Raw genomic sequence first — 27,584 nt, 5'->3', positions numbered from 1 at the left:
TGATACATCTCCACTCTCCAAACGCCAGAATTAGCATCCCACAGCTCCAATATCTCAGAGCTCAACCAAAGACCAAGAGCACTTATCTGGTCCCTAAATTCCTAACACAGAACCACTGACAGCAAGCCCAGTAATTTCAAACCATCTCAGTGGGATGGGAGAAACTACTTTTAATCCAATGGAGGCAATTTATTATTGTGAAGATTTTAGGAAACAGCTCAAACTAAGGTACTCAATTTTTCCAAAACATAAGACAGAAAGGGAATGGTTTTTCTGAATTTGGATAGAGCTCCAAGTGCCAAGTGTCATAAAGAAGGGAGTGGAGAGAGAGCAAGAGTGCACGCAACTGAGGAGATAAAATTTATCTTGCTTAAGATCAAGTTTCACTTAATGCCAGTTATATTAGCATATACTGATAGGATTATCTTACCCCGCCTACAAGTAGTCTAATCACCCTCCAGACATAAAAATGAGAGAGAATTGAACTAAGCAGAACACACTTACTTCTCCCTGCAGCTTCCCATCTCAGAGCAGCTGCATGATTTCCTGAGCATTTTATTGCTGGAGCTAGGGATAAAAGCTCATTTATATATACAAACAGCAATTCTCCAGTTTCTATTTTTCCTCCTTGTCTGTTCATTCTCCTCCCCCAATTTGCATCAGAGAAGCCAAACTCTGGCATACTTTAAACAGTTTGAAGACTAATCTGAAAGAGGAAGAAGACTCTGTATATATTGGCTAGCAGATGTGCCCTGCCCCGCCCTCTCCCCTCTTGAAAATAGCAGCGATCCATCTTTGCAAAGAAGCTTGCCTAGAGAGCAAGCACATATAAAAATCTCCAAGGTATCCTGATTTGCTCGGCAGCTCACCAATGAAGGTTAGCTCTCCAAGGGACTCATAGATACATTTACTGAAGACCTGGAGCCTGTTTCTGAGAGCTAATGCAAAAGGATCCTAAACTGTGAACCTTGAAGACAGCAGGTAAGATTTGATATTTAAACACTAGTTTCAAAAGAGTATGTAGTAAAATTCAGCTGATGACAGATTTTAGCAAATTCCCTAGAGTTTTGGGATAACCAGTTTTCCCTGCCTGCTTTAAATTAAACTGTTAATATGAATTCTTTCTACTTAATTTCTTGGTCAGATATTTGATAATGTAATTAGTCTGTCAATGATTATGGCTCACGGCTTCTGCTAGGGGTTCAATGTGATAAAATATGAAGCAGGCACTCCCCAAGCCTCTAGCACCTTTGTGATCAAGCCACATATGTAAAACTTATCTTTAAATCCTATTTAAAGGGCTCAGGGAAGTGTCTCTAATGTTGAGGCAGTTTCCTTCACTGTAGAAAGATAATACATAGTGATTGCTGAAGGTAAACCAAACAGTGAAGAGTAACCTGGCATTTTCATAAGGTATTTTCACACTCGTTATCTCACTTGGACCTCTCAACATCCTATAATTAAAATAGGGTTCATGTTGCTCTTGCTCTATCAGTTTGAAAAATGAGGAAAGAAACTGAAGGAGGTTAAGAAATTTTCTTGAAACATACTACACAACTAGAAACAGGCAAGGGCTGACTAGAAATTGCAAAAAGAAATTTCTCTCAACTGAAAACAAATATAAGAAAATGATATGACATATTTCGTAACTTAAAAGTATCTGACATAGACCAGGTTAATACAGAACCAAAAATTTATGCATTTTATAAAATTTGTGGAAAGGAGCATTTTTTTCCCTTAGCAGCAAATAAGTTATTTTCAAGGGTGAACAAATGAATGAACTTGTGGGATCTACTTCTTTGAATTTAGTGGGGTTCTGACATCTAGTTTTCTGAAATTGCTTTGAAATCTAGAGAGAGGCCACACACAAACATTTAGCAAATGATTATTTAAAAGGAAAATGTAACTAAACATAGATTTCTTTGTATATTATTTTCAATATAATTATATTTTTTAGAATGTAGTATAGAATATAATGAATGCCATTGTATTTTAAACATAGTAGTTAAATTTGTTTCCAGACAATTTTAAGCTTACCATATCTATTGCAACAAGTTTTTAAAAAATATTTTTTTAGTTATACATGGGCCCAATATCTTTATTTTGTTTATTTATTTTTATGTGGTGCTGAGGATCAAACCCAGGGTCTCACACGTGTGAGGTGAGCGCTCTACCACTGAGCCACAACCCCAGCCCTATTGCAACAAGTTTTAATCATTCAAAAATATTTTTCTGTCATTGTTTTATTATTAATAACCCAATTAAAACTAAAAGCTACCTATGTCTATACAGTAAATAACCACAAATGTTATATTTAATTCCATCTCTTTAACAAAAAAAAAGTGCTCCTCAGCTTCCCTAAATATAGACTAGGACAGCCAAACACTTCCTGCAAATAAAGTAAGTCAGCCTGGGAACCAGTGAGCCCATACAAAATGGTAGGTTAAGGAAAGTTTGCAGATTGAGCCAAGGCTGAAACTCACATATCAATGTCTTCCCAATCCAGAATCATCAATTTTTACTTTTCCCTACCTTCTCCCTTTTGTCTTTAATCAAAATTTCAAGGCATTTATGAGCTATTTATCTGGGATAAAAGCAAGATTCTTCCATGCTTCAGAAAATCGTAAATTTGCAGTTGCAGTGTTATTAACCAATGAGGGATTCTAAAGGGAAAGCACTGATTCTTAAGGTACATAGTCGACCTTGTAGGTTTGATACCAAGAAGAGTAACTATCCAATCTAGCCATTAGCATAACTCTGTGTGAACTTCTATTTTGATCCATTTTGATATTTCTCAAGTTCTTATTGAACATCATTTTTCTCAAGTTTGATGTAGTCCAGTTAAACAAGTGTTGATGAAGCTCAATACAATTAATGGCATAAAGTAAATTATAAGACATGGTTCCTGCCCTTGGGGAACTTAAAGTGTTGGTAGGACCTATAAAAGATAAAAACAGAAAAGAGTAAACCAATGTCATTTTAATGGCAAAGGAGTTCAGAGAAGAAGATAGTTTGCATAGAGAAGGCTTCAGAGAGGAAACAAAAATAAGATAGTCCTAAAAGAATATCTAGGATTTGGAACCATGGTGTGAAAATCTTCTGTGTACATTGTATGTGGCCAAAATAGGTTGTTCGAATTCAATGCTGATCACAGAAATGATGTCAGAAATAAACTGTGCCAAGATGAGTTTAACAGAGAAAGACATGGTAGAAGGACCTGTAATTCCAGAAACATGGAAAGCTGAAACAGGAGGATCACAAATTTAAGGACAGCCCAGAGAACTTAGTAAGATATTGTCTCACAGATCTACAAGAATATAATAAGGGCTAGGGAAGTAGCTCAGTGATGGAGCAACTTTTATTTGAATACCCAGGACCAGGATAGAGCATAGACCAAAGAACCTGATCTGGACTGAGTAAAGAGATTTGGGTTAGAGAATAACAGAAAATAAATTTGAATAGAAATTTATGGGTGAATTATTAGATACTGAATCTCCAGCACTTTCTAATGGGAAATTATCAGTAAACTTTGAATATATAAAGACTTATTAGAAAAACATTGTGAGTAAATGAATGCAGCAGAATTACATCAGTTTCACTATATTTGGTGAAAACTAGAAAATAAACTTAGAAGTTAATGAGGCTCTAGGTTATATTGGTGACAGTGGCAATGGAATGAGAGGGACTCAAGAGGCATTTAAAAGGTAAAATAAATGAAACTTGATGAGTGAGTACATGCAATCATCATAGGAAAGGAATACATCAGATATTGCATTCAGATATGTCTGAAGTTTTAAGCCTGTGAAATCTGGGCAATGGTATCACTGCTATTCACAGAAATAGGTAACTTGGGGATAGAAACAGGAATGCAGGACATGATGAGTTCTGGGTTTGATCTATTGAGTTTGAGGCGATGAAAAGAATTCAAGGAGAAATATCTGATGGGTGATGAGAAAAATAAAGGCCCTAAATATGAGAGATGGATAAAAGATGGAGGCAAAGTTAAATCTGGAGAATGTGGTAGCCAAGACTATAAAATAAATCAAAATTTGTTTAGAGAAAACATATCAAAGAGATGACCATGGACATAAATGGACAGTGTCTACCTCTTCAGAAAAGAGAAAGTGGACCTATAGAAATAAGAACTACAGAAATATAATTCTTATTTTTCTCCAAAAATGCCAAGAGTCTTGAGGGAAGGTCAGGTTATTTATTTATTTTTTTAAATTTCCCCCACCCAACAATAACTATCATGGTGCCTCATACACACCATAGTCCCCAAATAAATGTCGAGTTATTCTAACATAACAATACTGGGAATTTTTGCTTCAAGGTATCTCATAACTTAACAGTGGCTATTCTAAACTATCTTGTTACACAGGTCTCAGTGGGAAGGATTCTGGGCCTGGAGAACTGGGATTTCATCCTCACTTTGATATTTAATCAGCTGTGTGCTAACAAGTTACTTAACATCTCTATTTTTTAATTTCTTCATGCATCAAATGGGTATTTTCCAAATCTATTAAAGTGATAAATATGAAAGCAACTGAAAATTCACACCATTCAAAGGGTTTTGTTTAAATTCCATCCATTCCAGGACGATAAAAACACACAACATAACCAATTGCATGTCGACGGAGTAGAGCCAGTTACTTTCTACACCTTATATGACACTTCTTGGTCAGGGGCTTCACTCTTTGTCTTAGCAGTCTCCTCCTACTCCTGGTCCTATTAATAGGATCCAGCCTTCTGGTTGCCATTAGCCCTGCAAAAATTCTGCACATTTCAATGTGAAGAAAATATTCTAGTATTTAAGAAGTATTTCTGTAAACACATTATCTTTTTTTCATTAGCTATTATTTCCATGAAGCCCATTGATTCTTAAGATTAAAAGCTAAGGATAAAAATAATGTTGTACAACATGTTATGAATGCAATGTTAATATTTGACTATTCTGTCTTTAAGCCATTTGTACAGCCAGAGATTTGGTTGTAATACAAATCATGTTCCAAGAATATATAGGTATATATACTGCATGTGTCTCTCCATAAAATTCAAAGACTTAAAACCACTTTTATACCTTACTTCAGTATTGTTTGCATTTCTGTCTAACATGGACATCTGTGTGATATGATTTCAAGGCCAGTGAGGAAAGCTTTCTCAGGCATGAGCAAATTCCTGAGGAATATTTCTACTAATCAACATCACAAAAGAAATGGATTCATAAGTCAGAATGCCAATTTGTTGTTTTGCAGTGAGGAAATACAACTGCCAAGAAGTCTGATAGACTAATAACAAGTAGTAGCATATGCTCATTTCTACAAAAAAAAAAAAAAAAGCAATAAAGGAAGTCGTTTAGTCCAATTAGATAAATACAGACATCTTAAGTCCATTAATGCATGTTACAATCTTGGTGCTAAAACACCCTCAAATGACAAATATTTTAGCCCTTCATTAAAGATTCTTCATAGATTAGTAGAAAAGGCCATTGTTTAAATGTAAATCGCATTCCACAAAACTCTTCTATCCTGCTTATTCATTCTATCCCATCTCACTCCATCCCGTCATGATTTCTCCCTTCCTTGAGCTCCACCAGTTCTTCTTCTGGATTGGGAGGGATGTAAGTATATATAGGAGAAAAGAGAAGGAAAAATCTTTAAGATCATTGAGATTTTTTAAATTAAATTATTTATTTATTCTAATTTGTTATACATGATGGCAGAATGCAATTCATTTCATATTACACATATAGAGCACAATTTTTCAAGTCATTGATTTACACAAAGTATTTTCACACCATTCATGTCATACATACATGTACTTAGGGTAATGATGTCTAACTCATTCCACCATCATTCCTACCCCCTTGCCCCCTCCTTTCCCCTCCCTCCCCTTTGCCCTATCTAATGTTCCTCTATTCCTCCCATGCTCGCCACCCCCTTGCCATTATGAGTCAGCATCCTCATATCAAAGAAAACATTCAGCCTTTGGGTTTTTGCAATTGGCTTACTTCACTTAGCATTATATTCTCGACTTCATCTTTTTACCTGCAAATGTCATGATTTTATTATCTTTTAATGTAGAGTAATGTTCCATTGTGTATATACCAAAGTTTCCCTATCCATTCATCTACTGAAGGGATCTAAGTTGGTTCCATAATTTAGCTATTGTGAATTGTGTTGCTATAAACATTGATATGGCTGTGTCCCTGTAGTATGCTGTTTTTAAGTCCTTTGGGTATAAACTGAGGAGAGGGATAGCTGGGTCAAATGACAGTTCTATTCCAAGTTTTCCAAGGAATCTCCATACTGCTTTCTAGATTTTTAAAGAAGTTAAGGAAAGCACTCATAGAAATAAGGGGAAAAGGACAAAACAGAAGAGTAAACATGGGCCATTGGATATTTAAATACATAGCTGGTTTTCCTGGAAATAAACAAGGAAACTTTATTTTATTTTAGTGCTTATGAAATTAATAAATCACACTCATTTGAGCCCCTTCTCAAATTTAACTGATGGAAAAGTAAAAAGATTTGAGATCTGTGCTTAAGAGTCCCCTGGCACATTCTGATTTTCTCTTCTTTTTCCTCAATCTCCTTTTCCTAAAAAGGAAAGAAAAATCCAGTTTCAAATCACATGAGATATCTAAAATATAGAACTATTATTCTCATCTACTGGATTAATAACCTTACTTTTACATAGGTTTGTCTTTGTGTCATCATGAATTCAACAGGCTAAGCGGAATTGAGCTAACAATAACAACATGAAATATCTCTGACATATTTATTCCAAAGTTCCTAAGAAGTCTCCAGACATTAAAAGCTTTTCATTCCAGATTGGATAACTTTTATGCTTAATCTGAGTTTGAGTTCTTATTTAAGACAAAAGGCCCTCAATACAAAGCTATTTCCTGGAAAACAATTATCTTGCTTCCATGTTCCCAGCATCTAAATGCCAAGAAGTTAGGCGCAGGCCTCATATTCATCTGTAAACAATGGTTTTAGAACTTCAGAGATTCCAAGTTTCTGATAATTAATTAGAGACTTAAGTATACAGGTATCCTTGAAAGAAGGCAGACCCTCTGGTTAGACCTTACAAAATGTTCAAAAGTATGCAGGTTTTCTGAAACATATTTCTATCTCACCTATCTTTCTACCCTGCACTTACACTCATTAAAATCTCTACTGTCTTTTTATGACGAGCTTTTCCCTTCAGTCCCAGTCTTATACATCAATTTAATCTTATTACTGTTTATGACACAATACTAAGAGGACACACTGTACCATTAGCTCTGAAGGCCACAACCAGGGTCCTTTGGGGTTTGACAGTGTTGAATGTTTAGATCCCAACCATCTGACAACAGAGTTGCTTGATTTGATGAGAATGATATTCTTGCCTTAAGGAAAATAAGCTACTGCAGAAAAAACATCTGACAGCTGTCAGTAATGTGGCATCAGTACCCCTGTAGTTTTTAATACTAGTGAGAATGCTGCTAAGCATTTCTCTGGAAACAATAAGTAAGAAAGCTATTTGTTGTAATGATAGAACTACAAATGATAACAGCAGAATCTTTCTGCCTCCTGTCCCAATATCTTTTATTACCATAGAGAAAAGGCACTGGGATTAGTACAAGCCTGATTGTGTATAGATATAAGTCAACATGGAGGATGGGTAGCTTTGCACTAACCAGGAAACAATCACTTAATAAATATTTATTGTGTATTTTTCTATGTGCAAAACACTGTGATAGGTTAGACTTTGAGGTTACAATGCTTAAGAAAAAAATGACTGAATTTTTTTTATTTCCAAGGAGAGTTCACAATCTACCCACAGAAACAAGATCCCAACATGTTAAAAATAATATGAGGTAGTAGAATACTGATTATTGGTACAAATAATAAACATAACACAAGTTCAAAGGGAGAGGGGCATATGGGATGAGATAGACAAAGTGGTGTCAGGTAGTAAGATCTGAACTGAGCTTAGTATGATTTTGGAAAAAATAATAAAAGTTTACATTTGTATAGAGCTTTACAGTATACAAAACACTCAGATTTGTTGACTGTTCTGTTCCTTTATACAACCACCCAACAAACATTAGCAAGCAACTAGTGTATCAAAAGATTAATACAACATACTTAATTAATTAATTAATACAACTTCCCTGATCTCAGACTTGTAGGATGAACAATGCAACTTTTTTTTTTTTCATTTGACAGTAATCGGCTATATGGAGAAGAAGAAAGAGGGAATCGGGGACTTGAGTAAATAAGACTGGAGCTCCACTGAGCTGCACCCTCATGAAATCTAAGTTTCCTAAGTCGTGCCACTGCTCAGCAGAAGTGGAGGAAGTATCTGCCTTAGGGGGCTGAACCCTGAGTCCCAGTCTCTTCCACTTCCTCTTCTGCTTTAATGCTACCCTTGTCACCCCACCCCTGTTGGCAGTCCTCCAACACACATAGACCATCCAGTACATGCTAGTATTTTTTAGAAAGGTAAAGGAAGTCTTGGGGAATTTTTCAAATTAGTAGAATCAGAAAATCATAGTCAGATACTGATTTAATCTTTCAACCTCTTCTGTTAGTTCACTTCAAAGAAACCCCACATCATTAGTCCCACCTAGGCTCCATGGTCAAACACATCCTGTGTCTGGATTCTCATCAGTCTCTGACCTAGGCCAGTTTTGAACTCTCCTCCAGTCCCACTGGTTTACTTATTCCTTCTTTTTTTAAGCTTTTTACCTTCCCTTCCTGCCTAAATGTGTGCATTAAGTCTGTCCTATCACCTTTCCTTTCTTCTTCTATAATTTGAAAAGTGTCCACCCATGAGTCCTGGTCCTCTGCACCCTTTTTGAAATTTCAGGTTTCTTTTTAATAGACTCTACCCTCCTAGAAGTGTCCACATTTCACTTCCACTTTACACAATTATTTAGATTCCTGTATGAGATAGCACTTATGTTTGTACACCAAAGTATGCTCCTCCATCTACACCCTAGACATCAACCCTGGAGAAATAAGTACTCTATTACACAAAATCACTTAAAACCATACAGATGCTTTTGTGAAGTTGCCCAATTAGGAAAAGAGGACAAAAAAGGATAATGCACATTCACTGCCATTAATGGGTTCACTATCTGCCTAAATGATAGACATGTAAAGCCTAAAAGAGCAATTATAGCACTGTAATAAGTTAGCATGTTAACATTCATAGGAAATGACAACTTCAACCTGAATCTTGAAATTTCTCAGGTTCACTTATTTGGCTATGCAAGGGTGAAAGGGATACACACAGTTTAAGCATCTTCAAATAGCATTATGAGATAGGATCCTGAACATTGTTTGTAAAAGGAAGAGGTTCAGAAGGTATTACAAAATGAGAATGAACAGAATTTAATGAAGGATAAGATAAGGGTGGGGTGGAGTCAAAGATAGGCCTATGATTGTTTTGAAACTATTAATTACACACACCCAAAAAAAACCAGAAAAATCAGTTTGAGAAGTAAATTTGGTACTGAAGGATGTTGAAATTAAGAAAAAAGTCAAGCAATTCAAGTAGAGCAAATTGGCAGGCAAAAATGAGATACTCGAGTTCAGGTGAATATTTGTGGCTAAGATAAAGAATAGAGGGCTGGGGATGTGGCTCAAGAGGTAGCGCGCTCACCTGGCATGCGCAGGGAGCTGGGTTCGATCCTCAGCACCACATAAAAATAAAATAAAGATATTGTGTTCACTGAAAACTAAAAAATAAATATTATAAAATTCTCTCTCTCTCAAAAAAAAAAGAATAGAGTTACCCACATGCAAGTTGATAAATACTTCAAGAAAGACAGAAACAAAGAACTGAGAAAAATATTGGCATTTCACAGATCGGTGATGTACTAATGACCTCAATTGACTATCTAAAATTACATCATTGATGAAGGGAGATTAAAAGGAAGAGTGAAGATAGGGGTAGCAGTGAGGTAGCAGAACTAGTCTGATCGTCATGCTTTCTCACTAGTTATGTACTCCTTTTTGTTTCTATTAGTGCATTATAGTTAAACATAAAATTGGGGCTCATTTTGACATAATCATCCATGAATGAAATGTGATTTTTCTCCACCTCAGTTCCCAGAACTTCCTCTAGTTATGTATTCTTTTTTTTTAAATATTTTTTTAGTTGTTGACAAACCTTTATTTTTTTTATTTATATGTGGTGTTGAGACTTGAACCCAGTGCCTCACACATGCTAGGCAAATGCGCTACCCCTGAGCCACAGCCCCAGTCCTAGTTATGTATTCTTGAACAAGTCATCACCACCCTACTTTCATCCCCAGGTTTCAGTTTTTTCACATGTAAAAATTCATTGGAACAGGATCTCAAAGAATACATTCTACTGACATGATCCAATAATATAATTTTTTTAAAAAAAATGAAGTAGAATCTCACCAGCCATACATTGTATTCCTGCTGTATATGCAAAGTACTTTGCTAACCACTCTAGAGGGAAAATGGGGAAGTAAAATAGTTGAAGGAGAATATGTGAAGATATAATCCTGCTTTCAAGGAACTTGCAATCTAGTTGAACCTACTGACCTCACTTTAAAATGAGCCACAGTAAATTCTATTTCATCTGTGACTCTCATGTAAAATTTTTGTTGGATGAGGAACAAAGTTGTGTTTATTAATTTTTGCTTTGGTAGAATGTTCTGGTTAAAGAATCCTTGTTACTTTTTCAAGAGTTACACTAAAGAAAAATAATAAAGTAACATAACTAATGAATTTTAAACCTAGTGTACCTCAATAAAGCAAACTTTAAATGAGTTAGTCTGATTCAACACATTTTTGGGCACCAATGTAATAATACTTGCTAGGTTATGCAGAAACTATACATATTGTTAGATCTGCATCTATAATTTAGTAGTAAAAATTAGGCAGATATACAAATTACTAAAAGAAAAAAGTAAAAAGAAGAAAAAAGAGACAAAAGTAAGTAGAAACAGAAAGCTGAAATCTGTGACTGAACCATGCAACCTTTCTGAGCAACCATTCTCCAAGGTCTGAACATCCCCCAAATACCATTTTTCCTCCTTTCTATCTGTTCCTTCCACATCTGATCTTTCTAACAAATGTTTCCTCATTATGCCCTCTGGAATTCCTTGTCCATTTTAAATAAGTTCTCCAAATCCTAAAACACCACAAAGAATTGTCCCACTACTCCTTGCCTTAAGTAAAACTTGATCCTTGCCATTAAAAATAAGTTGCTCATTTTTCTACCCCCCACTCCATGTACTATGAAAGCAAGAGAGTGTATTTGCTATCTCCTGACACCCTTGTGCCACATCTAAACCAGGACTCATCTACCATAATGCTAAAAGCTATTCATCTGTCACCCTCTAATCATCCTTACTGATATCATTGTCTGTTGATCTCCCAGTTAAATTTTTTTCCTAATTTACTGAATGTTTTAGAATTTGACTCTTTCAGTCCTCCTTTCACAACAGACAACATCGTCTCCTACTTCATCAAGAAAATTGTTTCTCAGGAATGGACAATCTCTATTTTGGGAGCTGCAGTTCTTTTTTTCCTTGTGTCTGTATTCTTTTCTCACTCTGCATCCTCCAGGAATTCCCCACTCCCTAACAGATGAACTCAGATTCTTTTTATTTATTTATTTTTTTATTTATGTGGTACTAGAAATTGAACCTAGATGCACTTTACCAATGAGCCACATCACTAGCTCTTTCTAGTCTTTATTGTGAGTCAAGGCCTTGCCAAGTTGCTGAGGCTAGCCTTGAATGTGCAATACTCCTACCTTAGACTGCTCAGGACTTGGGGTTATAGGTATGCACCACATGTTCAGCATAAACTCAAAATCTTTAGAATGGCATGTAACACCTTTGATGGCCTAGTTTCTGCATTTCTTCCCAACCTAATTTGTCACTTTAAACCTCATAATTCAATCACACACACACACACACACACACACACACACACACACATGCATACAACCTTCATCTTACATTTCACCCATATTAAATTATTAGATGCTCCCTAAATATGCCAGGCTATTTCACACCTTCACAACTTGCACATTCTATTTTCTCCCCTACCCCCAGCCCCACTAGAATGCTCCTCTACAGTCAGGTGCAGTAATGCTTGCCTGTAATCCCAGAGACTTGGGAGGCAGATGCAGGAGAATCACAAGTTCAAAGCCAGCCTCAGCAACTTAGCAAGGCCCTAAGCAACTTTGGGAGACCCTGTCTCAAAATTAAAAATAAAAAGCCTGGAGATGTGGCTCAGTGGTTTAGCATTCCTGGGTTCAATCCTCAGTACCAAAAAGAAAAAAGAATATTCCAAATGTACATAAAGCCTTAATTTAGATTTTCATTGTTTTAGAATAATCACTGCCTTAATGTTCAAACATCTATTTAAGTTGTGCTGATAAAGGATAAATGTACGTTTGTTTATGCCTTTTTTGTAAATACAGATGCTGTGATCTATGGCTTCTGTTTGTAACAATGTTTGTTAATATAGCCAATAGAGTTATTTACAAAAAATGGAGCATGTAATTGTTCTTCATATACAAGAACTGCTCCCTTCTTAGTTACCTGGATTGTCCTAAGATCATTTGTAAAAATTGAAATTTGGTTATTAAAAAGCAACTAGAATTCTCCAGAAAAAAAATGAATGTTCCTCTCCATCTGCCCTCTTCTATCCTTTATGAAGCTTTTTATAACATCCATAAACTATTTACTATTTCTATTCTCTGTGTCTTTATGTACTTATAGCGCAGCTGCTATAATGATACAGTGCATTAATTTGTTAACATAACTGTGTCTCCCTCTAGTATAATGTAAACACTTTAAGGGTAGGGCCTATGACTTATTTTCCAAATGTCTAACACAAAACTGGCACATATTAAGTGGCTAATAACAACCCTTTTAATACAATTATTATATTACGGTAACTAAAAGAACAGGAACCTTTTTATGGAGGAATTGAGGTAAGTGATTGTCTGAAAGATGATTAGAATTACATCTGATTGTGATGAGGAAAGAGGGTATTTCACAGTTGGCAATATGACCTGAGCAAAGGAAAAAAAAAAAAAAATGAGAAACAGAGCTGGTCATAAGGTCATATTTATCTAATGGACACATAGTAAACAACAGGAAAGTGACTCTATATAGTTAGAATGGAATACTAGTATAGTCTTGAGTAGTTCTTTGAGTTTAATCAATTGGTCACTGGAGACTTTTGAGAGGAAAGTGATATGAATTGAATTGCATTTTAAGAAGAATAATTCAGTATAAGTCATAAGGACAGAAAAAAAACTGAAAAGAAAGTTGCAATTTCTAATATACTATAAACAGTATTTCCATATTATAACAAAAAAGAAAAGAAAAATGGGTCAATTCTTGGTGTGCAGTCTTCTGCACAACTGCTCAACCACCACAATTTGCACCAGCGTATGAATTTGTGTTATGTGTCAGTGTTTCATGAAAGGCTTTTTGGAATCTGAAACCTAACCGACCATGTGGTGTAGTGAAAATAGCACTGGACTGAGTCAGGCATCCAGGCTCTGTCACTAATTTGGTGTGTTACTTTCAGCAATCATTTTATCCTTCTGGGTCATGAAGGGAGTAGGGTTGGATTAGATGTTCTCGAAATATTCTTCCAGCTCAAATATTGTTTAAAAAATTAAGTCGTCCAATTCTAAACACTGATTATTATAGCCATTACTGGTAACTTCTTCTTACTAAGTAACTCTGTTTAAGAATTATTTTCAGTATCCTAACACCTCCTTCCTTTCATTAACTTGTGCACAGTGATTTGGTTGAACTTACAGTTGCGTGGGAACATAGCTTTCATCCCTTTTCATATGACTCACTCTGTAATCATGCTGGATCTGAAATCCTCATGAAATTCTGAACACCAGACACTGATACTTTATTCTTTGTCCTGCTATTTCTTGTTCTAAATAGGAGTTTCCAGGTAGCACTGGTATAATTTTTCTACCAGAATACACCTTAGGGAAGCAAATTTGATATTATGCTAATAGATTCAAAGCAACAAGAAGGGCCATGAGAAATAATTCAGAAAAGTCTAATGGGATGAGATTTATACCTTTTTATGTAGGGAGCCAGAAGCTTCTGAGAAGGGATAAAGCATGATCTATATGGTGTTAATCATGACTACCTCTCTGTTCCTGACTCATGAATAAGTTGAAGCTTGCTTTTCAAACTTACACCCATTATTCATATTCACTCTCCCTCTCTCCTCTGTCTGTCTCTCTCTCTTACCTTGCAACAAAACATAACATTTCTTGACTGGTATTTAACAAACTACATAAATACACTTGGTGTTCACGTTAGTTACATTCCCTATTTCATTTAATTCTTAAAAAGATATTCAGAATTCTAACCCCCACCCATTAGTTGGTAACATCCATGTAATTTTCTATGTCTGGATTTTCTCAAGTATATTAATAACACAGTGGTAGAACAAGCCCAACCCTGTGACAATGTCACTGCCAGACAAACATGAATCAGGTGTCATCCTCAAGCATGAGTCCTATCACCAATTCAATGCCAGTTAGAAATACCTATTGAGGGCTTACCATGTCCCAAGCCCTGACTTAAGCTTACTGACAACATGAAGATGGATGAGTCATGCTCTCTGTCCTAAATAGCTTCAGTTAAGAAGAGCTAAGCCAAATAAATAAATAGACATAATAGAAACTTAGGAAACATTTTTTTAAATTAATGCATGTAATACTAGGCAAACAGTAATAAATTGTATAGTTATAATATATTTTCCTATTTTGTTGTAAAGGATAGAATTTAAAGGCTTAAATCAACCCGATGATCTCTTCTCTTTAGAAATTCAGTTTAATTTCTTCTTATTGCTTCTTAGTATTTAATATGAACTGATTTTTCAACTCTTTTTATAAATATTTTTCTAGACATAAAGTTAAATTTAGAGGCTCAGTTTAGCTGAATTAGTTAAACTAATTATTTGAGGGTATTTTAGATAAGGCCCAACAGATATTTACTTTTATTCTGTTTATGATTTGACCACAAGCCTTTAATCATGTAATCAAAATCATTCAATTCAATCCAGTTTAATTCACAACTTTTCATGTGCCATTTACTTTACATAGTCAAATCTTCTTCTAATTCAATCTATTCACTGAGAACAGATACCCGGCTGCCTATACCTGAGAGGAATGTATCTGCATTACTGTTTTCTACAGTATTAAAGGAAATAAGGTACAGTTTTCTCCTTCATATTCAAGGGTACTCAATATAGAGCAAATGGATGATATTCTGTTTACCCCTTGGGTCCGTCTTTAATGGCACCATGTACCATTTTTCAAGAGTTCCTTTCAACACTGTAAAAACTTGCCTACATTCTCAGTTTCTTCAGTAATTTGGCCTGCTTCATTAACTTCATCTTATAGATGAGAAAACTGAGTATTAGACATGTTAAGTAACTTGCCTAAGGTCAACCACCTAAGTATAGATTCTACAATAACTCAAACTCAGACCCATCCTGGCTCAAAAGCTGTTTTGTTTTTGCCATTATATCCATATTATCCTTGCCTCAGCAGAAAATTAAACTGAGTTTTACTCCTTCCTTAAAGGAGAAGTAGTTTGTATAACTAAAATAAGTTATTTTTTTTTTTGTTTACCAACCAGGGAACTTGTTATACATAAGAGATGGTATAGAATAAAGCTCAAATCCTATTTGCCCACTGACAGATGAATGGATCAAGAAAAGGTGGTTTGTTCACAAAATGAAATATAATTCAGCCTTTAAAAAGAAGGAAATTCAGATACTGACCAAATTATATTGTTAAATCGTGTTGCATGTACATATATGTAATAGCAAATTCTATTGGTATGTAAAACTGCAATATACCTATAAAAATATGGAGGAAAAAAAGGAAATTCTGTAAGGTGCAAAAACATAAATGAGTACTAAGGACAGCATGCTAAGCAAAATAAGCTAGTCACAGAAAGACAAATAATGCATTATTCCATTTACATGAAGTATCTAAACTAGTCAAATTCATAAAATCAAAGAGTAGAATGTAGTTGCCAAATGCTGGGAGGGTGGGAAAAAAAGAGCTATAAATCAACAGTCATAAAGTTTCAATTAAGCAAGATAAATAAATTCTAGGATTCACGTTTAAGCAAGTAAATATTTATTTTGATGTTATTTATCTGATTTAAAAGACATTTTTTGTTTTAAGTAATATATTGGGAGGTATTCAAATATGCCTGACAAGGCATAACAACCTAACTTGAAGATATATCACTAAAGACTCTCATCAGCAGAGACAGGGTTGTAGTTTGTTTCCTTTCAAGTATTTGAATTCTAAAATGATCTCAATAGATGATCTTAATTCTGGAGTTTGGTTCCCAGAAAACTGTGATAAATTTTCCAAAAATACAAAAGAGGAACAGCTGTCTTAAACTAAATTTGGGTACTTTAATATTACCAGTTTCAAGGTGTAAAACAAATTTCAAATCTTTTTTTACTTGTGTTAAAAAAGGACTAGTTTGTCTAGGTTATTCAGGGTCCAAAAACAAAAACTGTTCATGTTAAGGATAAGATATATTTTCTCAGAAATCAAGTCCTTTTAGAAACCCTGAAGAATAGATTTGGGAAATTTTTATGAAAACCTGAATGAATAGATTATTAATCCTAGAATCCTGAAGCCATATGATCAGACAGGATGGGCACCTCATAGAAGAGATGATAAAAATGAACTGACAAAGATGGCTTCAGGATTTTCTATTTTAGAAAACCTGAAGTATGTGGTCCTACTGTCAGAACCAGAAATATAATTTGCAAAAGGGATAAGGCCAGGGAGAAGGATTTGTGAGCTCTGGCAAGTGGAGCAACTTTAAATCATAAAACTAGCACTTAGTTTACAAACCAATGGCAAATCTAGAACTATTGTCCTGCCTTTAGAGGGCCTGACCAAAATGGTGTCTTGAGGGGCTAGGACTGTAGCTCAGCGGTAGAGTGCTTGTCTAGCACGTGTGAGGCCCTGGGTTTGATCCTCAGCACTACATAAGAATAAAATGAAGATTTAAAAAAATGGTATCTTGAATATAGTTGATATAGTTAAAGAGGAATTGAGTCTTTCCCACAGATGTTTTTCTGAGAGAAACTCAGGGAACAACGAGCAGTCCTAAACAATCTTGTGTTCCTCTTTTTGAAGCTATAGAACACTTATCCTACTTCCCTCAAGAAAAAGGAATACCTTAATCTTTATAGATTTGCAAGTGGTAAACTAAAATGGACTCAACAGATCATATAATCTAACCCTATTGTATTACAGATAAGTGAAGAGAGAACAGAGAGGAAGTGATTTGCCCAAGATCACTTTATTAATCATCCACCAGAAACTAAGGCATGATTCATGTTTTCTGCCTATCAGTCCTACAAATTTTCCACCAATCCTATTGTCTTTATCCATGCAAGGATTCTCTTTAATTTTGATAAGACATCAAGTAAATGATACAGAAAGTAGATTAATTTGAATCAACCCAATATTTAAAGGCACTATACTATGTACAGCAGTAAACACAAAAGGGATAAGAACTGTTTATTGTCCTTTGTTCTAGTGAGACCAGGATGAGAATAATGCATAACCTCAACTGAATGACCACAGAGATGACTACAACAAAGCAAATAAATGAAAAGTATCAAGAAAGACACAAACAAGTCAGGCACAATGGCACATACCTGCAATCCCAGCAGCTCTGGAGGCTGAGGCAGGAGGATCATGAGTTCAAAGCCAGCCTCAGCAAAAGTGAGGCACTTAGCAACTAAATGAGACCCTGTCTATAAATAAAAATACAAAAAAAAAAAATAGGGCTGGGGATGTGGATTAGTGGTTGAGTGCCCCTGAGTTCAATCCTTGGTACTGCCCCCCTCAAAAAAAAATAAAGAAAGGCACAAACAAAATACTATAAGACTTCAAAGGAAAGAAACATAAAATTGGATTGAGAAGATCAAGAATGGCTTTTTGTTTGACTACAAACAAAGAAGAGGCACTATTACCATTTCATTTAGTAGAAGATATCAACCTGAGGACTACTTGGGCACACTTGTGAATCACCCCTTCTTTCTGAACCACATTTAGCACAGTAATTTGTAACAAATTCTTGTTCATATGTAATTCTGTTGCAGCAGCAAGAGTTATGATGGATATGATGAGTTCGGACCTTATATCCTTATATCTCCAGCATCTCTTATTTAAACAATGGTTTAGAAGGGCTGAGGGAGAGAGAGTATCCTTTTCTGTACAAAAATATGGATTCCATAAATATTTATTGACCTGAAATAAATTGGACTCAACATGAGTCAAATAAATGATTTTAGTAACTCCTGGATTAAACCATTGAAATCAAAACTATATATCCATACTTTTATTTCATCACTTCCACCCACCCAACCACCCAGATATGAATGATAGTATCCAATAGTGGCAGTAGCTCCTGTCAGAACCAACAGTCCTCGGTAGGGGTGAAAATATTGAGCACTTACTATGTACATAGCTAAAAATTCCTAAAGGAACCACAAAAGATCCCTCATAATCCCAAACTTGAAGAAACACTACACTGTTGCCCAGAAAATGTGGTATTTATTCATTTGTGCATATAGAGATTGGGCTAAACTATAATTACACAATTACCATGGAAAAGGATAGTTAGAGCATTTGGCTGGTAGTATAGTTCACATAGAAATTCATAAACTTTCTTTCCTATTCTTGCATGGATAAAGACAATAGGATTGGTGGAAAATTTGTAGGAAAAGTACAAGCTTGTCTAAACAAACAAACCAATAAAAAACTACAACAGAGGTGAAGATAATATTCTTCACTGATTAGATGAGTGAAATCATATAATTTTACAATCAGAAAGGATTTTTATATATTCAATATTTGGTCAGTATATCTTCATTAATATATAGAGACTTGGAAAAATTAAATAAACTATAAAGTTCACTGCCTGATTAACCAAATATAAAAGCCAACTCTAAATAATTCTCCACCTGCAACCCACACTTTCCCCAGACTATCATAGGTTGCCTATGTGAACTTCTTACCTGAAGAGCAGACAATTTGAAAAGGGAAAAGATATTGGAGAAGTTCTGAAAAAATGTTTGAGTAGAAGGTGGATTCAAATGCAGTATTGTAGCTGTGGATCCAGGTTTCTATTTTTTGAAACTAGACTATGATTTATATTTTTTGAATTTCCTTCATTTTCCTTTTGGTTTTCATTTTTCCCCAGTTGACTTCCTTTGGAAAATCCAAACCTGCTTCTACTTGCTAAGAATAAACTGGAGGAAGATGTTTATTTTGATGGCATTGGGACCACACATAAAGGGAAAATGGCTAGCCTCTAAAGACCTTACAGGCAGGAATGAAGTTTTCATAGAACCAAAAGAAAAATTTTTGAAAGAAAGCCATTCAGGCTGCTTCATTTTCAATAAAACCATTCTCTGTTCATTACTTGTAAATCTGTTACACTTTGTTATATTGTCAGATAGAATTTAATTGAACAGATATATACTCATTAAAAATTGTGTATATGCCATATGTAGTGATCCATGACCATAATCTCAGATTCTCAGGGGGATCACAAGTTTCAGGGCAGCCTCAGCAACTTAGTGAGATCCTGTATCAAAATAAAACAAAAAAAGGTTGTTGTGTAAGTCAGTGGTAGAGCATTTTCCTAGCAAGTACAAAGCACTGAGTTAAATTCCAAGTTCCAAAGGAAAAAAAAAAAGAAGTTAACTATACATGGTTGCAAAACAGCTTATCTCTGAATGTATATATGCCAAATTATAGATAAAACAATAAATACTATCATGATATTATAGGGAGAAGAATCCAAGGACCATCCTTCCTTCAAAGAAAACTATACTTAAGCCATCCCAGACTGACAAACTTGATATTTCCAATTTTCTAATTTCTATGTCTAAAAACTAGATCCTTTGAAAAGAATTTGCAAATCATTTCCCATTTGAACCTGATAATGAAATGTCTGTAAGAGAAAAATAAGGGAAACATCATGGTTTCATAGAAAAAATGGAATATTATCTAATACTGTGTTCAACTTTATGTAGAGAAGTCATATGCTCATGGCAGCAAACATCTGTGACCACAGACTGTATTCTAAGTTCCTCCACTGGGAGTGTAAAAATGAATGGAGGGAAAAGAAGGTCATGGAATCCAATGACAAGCCCTAAATCTGTCAGTAAAGCTTTGATGTTCCACCATACATTATGGATCTGTACTTAACGCTGCTAAGTTCCCGTGACCTTCTAGACTACTTCTATGGTCATTAACTTTCTTTTCAATCTTATTATTTCAGCTTGGGCATACTTTGACATTCCAAAGAAGAACTGACCATCATAAGAAGGAATATTTGTGAAGAGTACTGCAGTTCCAGAAAGAGGTATGGTTTCCATTTTCAAAAGTAACCTTGCTTTTTAAACTTGCAATTATCTTATAAAAATAACTTCCTTCATTATCTATACAATATATCAATTCCATTTATGTCTCTTACTTGCCTTCATTTATCAACAAATGACTTATTTGCTTTGTGCTAAGATGACTCTTATTATACCATAGGGTGACCTCTCTACACTTCCAAGCTATTACTCCTCCCTTTCCCAACTATGAAGTGTTTTAAGGCAAGGATGGATTCTTACACATTTTAGATTTCCAAAAGAATTTACTGTATTCATCTAGTAGAGTCAAATCATTGGGAGATCATATAAATTTTATAAAAGTTGATTAAATGCTACTTTGGAGAAGCAAAGCCATCATCTGTGAAACGATTGACTTAGATTACATGATGTCAACTCCTACAGAATTCACCACTTGTTTGAAAGTTTTACCATCTTTTTAGCTTAATATAAATTATTGAGTTGATATATTTATAAATTAACAATTGAATATAATACTGAAATTTATAGAAAAGCTTATTTTGGTGTATAAAGGATGATGAGCTTATTAGTGTAACTAGAGATAATTCAATTGTGTATTTTAATTGTTATTTATCAGCATTTTGGGGCATCTTTCATTAAAATGTCTGAGATTTTCAAATTTGCTTGTAATATGTAACAAATAAGCACATAATTAGTCAATGTCAAGGATATGTGTGTTTTTAACTCTCACAGCTAGTCTTATAATTAATTATCTTCCTTAATGCTTTATGAAGCAATTTTACTTACACACAACTTTAGGCTCTGAGTCTGGAAAGGTGTTTAATTACATTGGAATGAGAAGATAATTCTAAGAGACTTCAAATGATAAATAATACATTAAAATGATAAACTTGTTCTATCGTTGACATATTCATTCAGCACTTAATGATACTTATGGACAAGATACATATGCACTAAGCCCTGTATAAGATGTCTACTTATCAGCCAGATAGTCTGGGAAGGAAGATAACACATCTACACAAATCTTTGATATACAAGTATATTTAAAGATCCCTAAAAGTTCAACAAGAATAGAAATTTCTATGGATGGAGGCTGAGGGAATGCATAATCAAGAAAGTTTAATTTGAAGTGAATGATGTATAGATTTTGTGCATGCATAGATGGAGAAAAGAACATTTCCAAAAGAAAAAAATACCATGAAAAAAGACAGCCAAATGGGAAAATTTGTAGCACACACCCCTAATATAGTAAAACAATTATTCATTTGAAGTATAACAGTTATAATTTGGAGAAGAGAGAAACTGAAAAATATGAATTGCAGCCAAGTGATAAGGAGCCTTAAATATCAGGCTAAGAAGTCTGGATTTTATTCCAAAGGCACTTGGGAATCACTGACTTTTTAAAATTAACATGTAATGATTCGTATAATAATGGGGTCCAATATGATACATCAACAAATATATACAGAACATACTGATTAAATCAAGGTAACTAGCATTAAAGATTTCAAAGGAAGAAAATGGCATAATTGGAAACTCCAATGTGTAGAAAATTATTTAGGAAAGATTTTGTAGCAAGACAGTTTGAAGATTGATGGTGGTAGGAAGGGATGTTGGCAATTATCTAATGTCTTTCAAGTGTGCCTCTTTCAAAGTCTATTGCAGAGGATAGAAGGCTGATTTCTAGGGGCTTCAGAGATCTTGATCAAGGGATATGAACTCTCAGTTATAAGATGAATCAGTTTCTGGAGATCTAACGTATAGCATGCTGAGTATGGTTACTAAGACTGTATTAAATACATGAAATTTTTAAAAAATATTTTTAGGTGTAGATGGACACAATATCTTTATTTTATTTACTTATTTTTATGTGGTGCTGAGGATCGAACCCAGAGCCTCACACGAGCAAGGCAAGCACTCTGCCACTGAGCCAGAGCCCCAGACCTAAATACAAGAAATTTTTAAAGAGAGTAGATCTTATATTTTCTCAATACACACACACACACACACACACACACACACACACACACACATACACGTTAAGTATATGAGGTGATGGATGTGTTAATTAACTTTGTGGTAATCATTTCACAATGTATGCGATATCAGGTCATCATGTTGTACACCACATTGCACCTGTATATCAAATATATGCAGTACTTATTTCTCAATTTTACTCAATAAAACGAAGGGGAAAGGCTATATCAAAAATCTCAACAGCACCATCTAGTGCCACATAGCATAATATTGCCCAGTTTGAGGAAATATTTAATAGGATTAGTCAAAGACTGGATTAACTCTGGGCAGTTTCCCTTCCTTTCACAACTGTTCCTGAGTTTGTAGAACCAATGTTAGAAGAGGTAGGTAACTGGATATCAAACTGAGAAATAATGCCGATATTGGGAATGGTAGTCTCATTTTTCTCTATGCGTCAGAACTAATCCTCTTCAATTTGTTAATCTTCTACCAATAGTTCTTGGTGACAAATAATAATAGAACAATTAGATAGAATGGCTAGATGCATTGGTAACACATCCTCAACAGCAAATATGTTGTTAGCCATATTAAGCCTGGGAAGTTTATTCCACCTGCAACCACTTACATAGCTATCTATTTCTGTATCCTTGATGTGGAAAAATGATTGGCTCTGTTGATCGCTGGCAGCTCTTGTGTGCTCAAGCAGTCCTCCTACCTTACAATCACCAAACCCTGTTTTACCAGGGAGCAAGATCTGTGTGAAAGGTCAATAAATCAGACCTCGATCAAATATTATCTGCCATATTACATAGTGGTGTGTCAATTTCATTTTCATAAAAAATAAGAGAATTTGCAGCAACACTAAAGAAATTACTACATCTTTGCAAGATTGTTAGAGCTTGTTAACTATCCTGATGAACTTAGACCAAGTAACAATTTCTTGCTGTTAGAGAATTGACTGTATATAGCAAAACATTAAGACTTTAAGTCTAGGAAGAAAAAAAAGGATGGAGAGCTACAGCAACTTCCTCACCCAACAATATATTCCCACTAGTTGTGTCACATATTTACTCAGAATCTTAAATTATGGTACAAATTTTATAAATGTATTTCACCTCTCTGGAACTTTTTTCACATTATCAAAATAACTAGGTGGTCTCTATGTTTTCTCCAGCCATGGTATTTTGTAGTTCTAAATAAAGTCATCCATGTACTAGATTAAGAATCTCTCCCACAGAAGTGAATTTCACTACTAACAAATTAGATTATTTCCCAAGTTATTAGCAGCACTCACCAGATGTTACCTAGGAAGCTCTCTTCTTGAGGGAATAAAGTATTTTCATTCAAGCTCATTCTTTTTTGTTTGAGCAATTCTTTTGTTTTTTATTGCTTCTTTTAAGTTATACATGACAATATAATGCATTTTGATATAATTATAAAAGCATGGAATATAATTTGCTTTAATTCAACCCTAAGAACCTCCCCTTCCCCACCCCTCCCTGCTCCCTTTCCTCTCCTGATCTTTTTTTTTTTTTAAATTGGTTGTTCAAAACATTACAAAGCTCTTGACATATCATATTTCATACATTAGATTCAAGTGGGTTATGAACTCCCATTTTTACCCCAAATACAGATTGCAGAATCACATCGGTTACACATCCACATTTTTACCTAATGCCCTATTAGTAACTGTTGTATTCTGCTACCTTTCCTATCCTCTACTATCCACCCTCCCCTCCCCTCCCCTCCCATCTTCTCTCTCTACCCCATCTACTGTAATTCATTTCTCTCCTGATCTTTCTGTCATTTACCCATAGTTATTTTTTAAATTAACTTCTTATGGATGTACACAATGGTGAGATTCATTGTGGTATTTTATTCTTTAACATAATTCAAAGAGTCCTTTTAATAAATAGATAATTGATAGATATTCATATATGTGAAATTAATATCTCAAATTTTTCTTTAATTACAAAATTTAATAAATTACTTGAAAGGAAACTTTATGGAATAGTACTAGAGTGATTGACTTAAAATAGGGAAGATATATTTTACCTAGATTTCAGGGTTAAGAGGAAGTCAATCAGGCAAACATGGATAGGAAATTAAGAAAAAGTTTCTTCAGTCAGGCATGGTGTAATAGCAGTGGCTCAGGAGGCTGAGGCAGGAGGATTGCAAGTTCAAAGCCAGCCTGGCAATTTAGCAAGGCCATAAGCAATTTAGTGAGGCCCTGCCTCAAAAAAAAAAAAAGGGCTGGAGATGTGGCCCAGTGGTTAAGCACCCCTGGCACCCCTGGGTTCAATCACTGGTACCAAAAGAAGAAGAAGAACTTTCTTCTAAATGCTTGTAAGACCTAAACCTTCCTCCTGGGGCCAGGAAACAGCCAAATTTCTCTCCATTGCCTCATAACACTTGCTTCCTATTGCAGTCAAAATGTATACATGTTGCTACTATGAAATAAAACAATAATACTTCCTATAATTTAAAGTTTAGTAAAAATTGACAATTTTTTTTAATATGTTGTAGGCACCAAGCAAACATTCCTAGAGAAACATGGATGGAGCTGGAAATCTGACAGTATCTTCTTCCAGTAATAACACGTGCCATGACACTATTGATGACTTCCGCAATCAAGTGTATTCCACCTTATACTCTATGATCTCTGTTGTGGGTTTCTTTGGCAATGGCTTTGTGCTCTATGTCCTCATAAAAACATATCATGAGAAATCAGCCTTCCAAGTATATATGATTAACTTAGCTGTAGCAGATCTCCTGTGTGTGTGCACATTGCCTCTCCGTGTGGTCTATTATGTTCACAAAGGCATTTGGCTCTTCGGAGACTTTTTGTGCCGCCTCAGCACCTATGCCCTGTATGTTAACCTCTACTGTAGCATCTTCTTTATGACAGCCATGAGCTTTTTCCGATGTGTTGCAATTGTTTTCCCAGTCCAAAACATTAATTTGGTTACACAGAAAAAGGCCAGGTTTGTGTGTGTTGGTATTTGGATTTTTGTTATTTTGACTAGTTCTCCATTTTTAATGGCCAAATCTTACAAAGATGAAAAAAACAATACAAAGTGTTTTGAGCCTCCTCAGGACAATCAGGCCAAAAATCATGTTTTGATCTTGCATTATGTGTCATTATTCATTGGCTTCATCATCCCTTTTGTTATTATAATTGTCTGCTACACAATGATCATTTTGACCTTACTAAAAAATTCTATGAAGAAAAATTTGTCAAGTCGTAAAAAGGCTATAGGAATGATCATAGTTGTGACAGCTGCCTTTTTAATCAGCTTCATGCCATATCATATTCAACGCACAATCCACCTTCATTTTTTACACAATGAAACTAAACCCTGTGATTCTGTCCTTCGAATGCAGAAGTCAGTGGTCGTAACCTTGTCTCTAGCTGCATCAAATTGTTGCTTTGACCCTCTTCTATATTTCTTTTCAGGGGGGAACTTTAGGAGAAGGCTCTCTACATTTAGAAAACATTCTTTGTCCAGCATGACTTATGTACCCAAGAAGAAGGCCTCCTTCCCAGAAAAAGGAGAAGAAATATGTAAAGAAGAATTTAAACCCATATCCAGTGTAAACCAATGAAGAGTTTCCCAAACATTTTCTAAAATCATCTACAATAAAAATAAAAATTTCCATTGACAATTTGCAAATATTTAACTATGTGTGCCTCCTAATCTACCTCATTTATGCATCACATTATCATATATTTTAAGTGTTAAGAATTCAACCCACAGCTAAAGGCTAAATTATAAACAGTTGTTTGACCATTCACCAAAAGGTAGGGAATATTTGTGCTTTTTGGAGTGTAAAATATGGATCTGAGATCAAGGTTTTCCTCCACAAATAAAAGCTTTACAAAGGATAAGGGCTACACTTTTAAGATACAAAATCACCAAATAATTCTCAATCATCCTAACATATCCCTTTGCTTGCATGCCATCAGATGAGAACTGGAGATGACCCAAGAGTTGCACAAAACGTACTGTTAGCCTCCTCCTTTGTAGTACTGAGTAGAGAAGCAAAGTAGAGCCACTTTTTCCAGAAGAGAATGTACACGTTCTAGAACGTGCTAGTGTTCAGCCAAATGACCCTAAAAGCTCTGTGCAATGTACATTTTGGAAACTGAGGAAAATATATCTGATCAAAGATCATCATGTCTCCAATATTCTTCTTCCCCTGTCTCAGGTCCATAAAGAGAATGATGGCCTTTTAGTTGCCTGTTGAGGTTCCTGTAACATTCTCTCCATACATGACATATAATCCTTCCTTAAGAAGCCAGACAACTAGCACTCCTGTATATGAACAGAAAGTAATTAAAAATTTATCTGAAGAAACAGAAAGGGGATCTACTTTTCTACATGATTATTACTAGGATCAAAATTAACTACAAGGAATCTCTGAAGAAAATTTTGAATGTCCATGTTACAAATTCTTTCAAGACATGCATATATTATGTATAAACATATAAATATATGTAGGTGAATTTGTTCTATGATATGTATTTATGGGTGAAAGCTAATTATAAACTTTATTATCATTTCATACTTTTTACTTTTTATTGGCATGTTGACAGGAATATCAAAGATTTATTTACAGTGATTTTTATATTAAACTGGAAGCTTTGTTCTTACAACCATGACAACAACTTGGTTATAGCTACAATATTCATGGGCAAGCTTTTGCTGTAGTGCAGTATGTTCTTTGACTTTGTGGGTTCAAAAGGTACATTACCTCAGAAGAAATAAATTATGATATTGAAGAAAAAAGGAAAACTATGAAAGGAGACATTGTATCTAAATCTGTCACATGTACATTACTTATATATATATCTTCTAATGTGGCAGTCCCTTGAAAAAAAATCACAAAACATAAATAGAAGGGGCCTCCAAGGCATAGTAATAACTGGTGCCCATGGATTTTTGTTTAATATATGTGAGACTTGGAAGTACTTACACTTTTGCTTTATACTGCTTTTCCCTTACTTGAAACAAAGATCCAGCATAATTGTCATAAAATTCAGTTCTTATTTCTCATTTACTAAGCCTTCTGTTATTTGGCAAGCAGCACAGTGTGTGAGAATAGCACTACATTGGAAGCCAGAAAACCTAGATGCTAACCTGGTTTCTACTA

The 27,584-nt window shown here is 34.9% G+C and overlaps 1 protein-coding gene across 1 annotated transcript; it reads left to right on the top strand.

Moving 5' to 3' along the window:
- The first annotated feature begins 812 nt into the window (after positions 1-812).
- Cysltr1 (cysteinyl leukotriene receptor 1) lies at positions 813-26,036 on the top strand. Its single transcript, XM_077106451.1, has 3 exons — positions 813-981; positions 20,375-20,458; positions 24,957-26,036. Exon 3 carries the CDS (start codon positions 24,984-24,986, stop codon positions 26,034-26,036), a length of 1,053 nt encoding a protein of 350 aa, XP_076962566.1. The 5' UTR covers positions 813-981; positions 20,375-20,458; positions 24,957-24,983.
- The last annotated feature ends 1,548 nt before the right edge of the window (positions 26,037-27,584 follow it).

Source organism: Callospermophilus lateralis, chromosome X (genome assembly GCF_048772815.1).
Source record: "Callospermophilus lateralis isolate mCalLat2 chromosome X, mCalLat2.hap1, whole genome shotgun sequence".
Taxonomy (NCBI): domain Eukaryota; kingdom Metazoa; phylum Chordata; class Mammalia; order Rodentia; family Sciuridae; genus Callospermophilus; species Callospermophilus lateralis.
The sequence above is the reverse complement of the archived record's forward strand: the minus strand, read 5'-3'. Positions and strand labels throughout refer to the sequence as shown.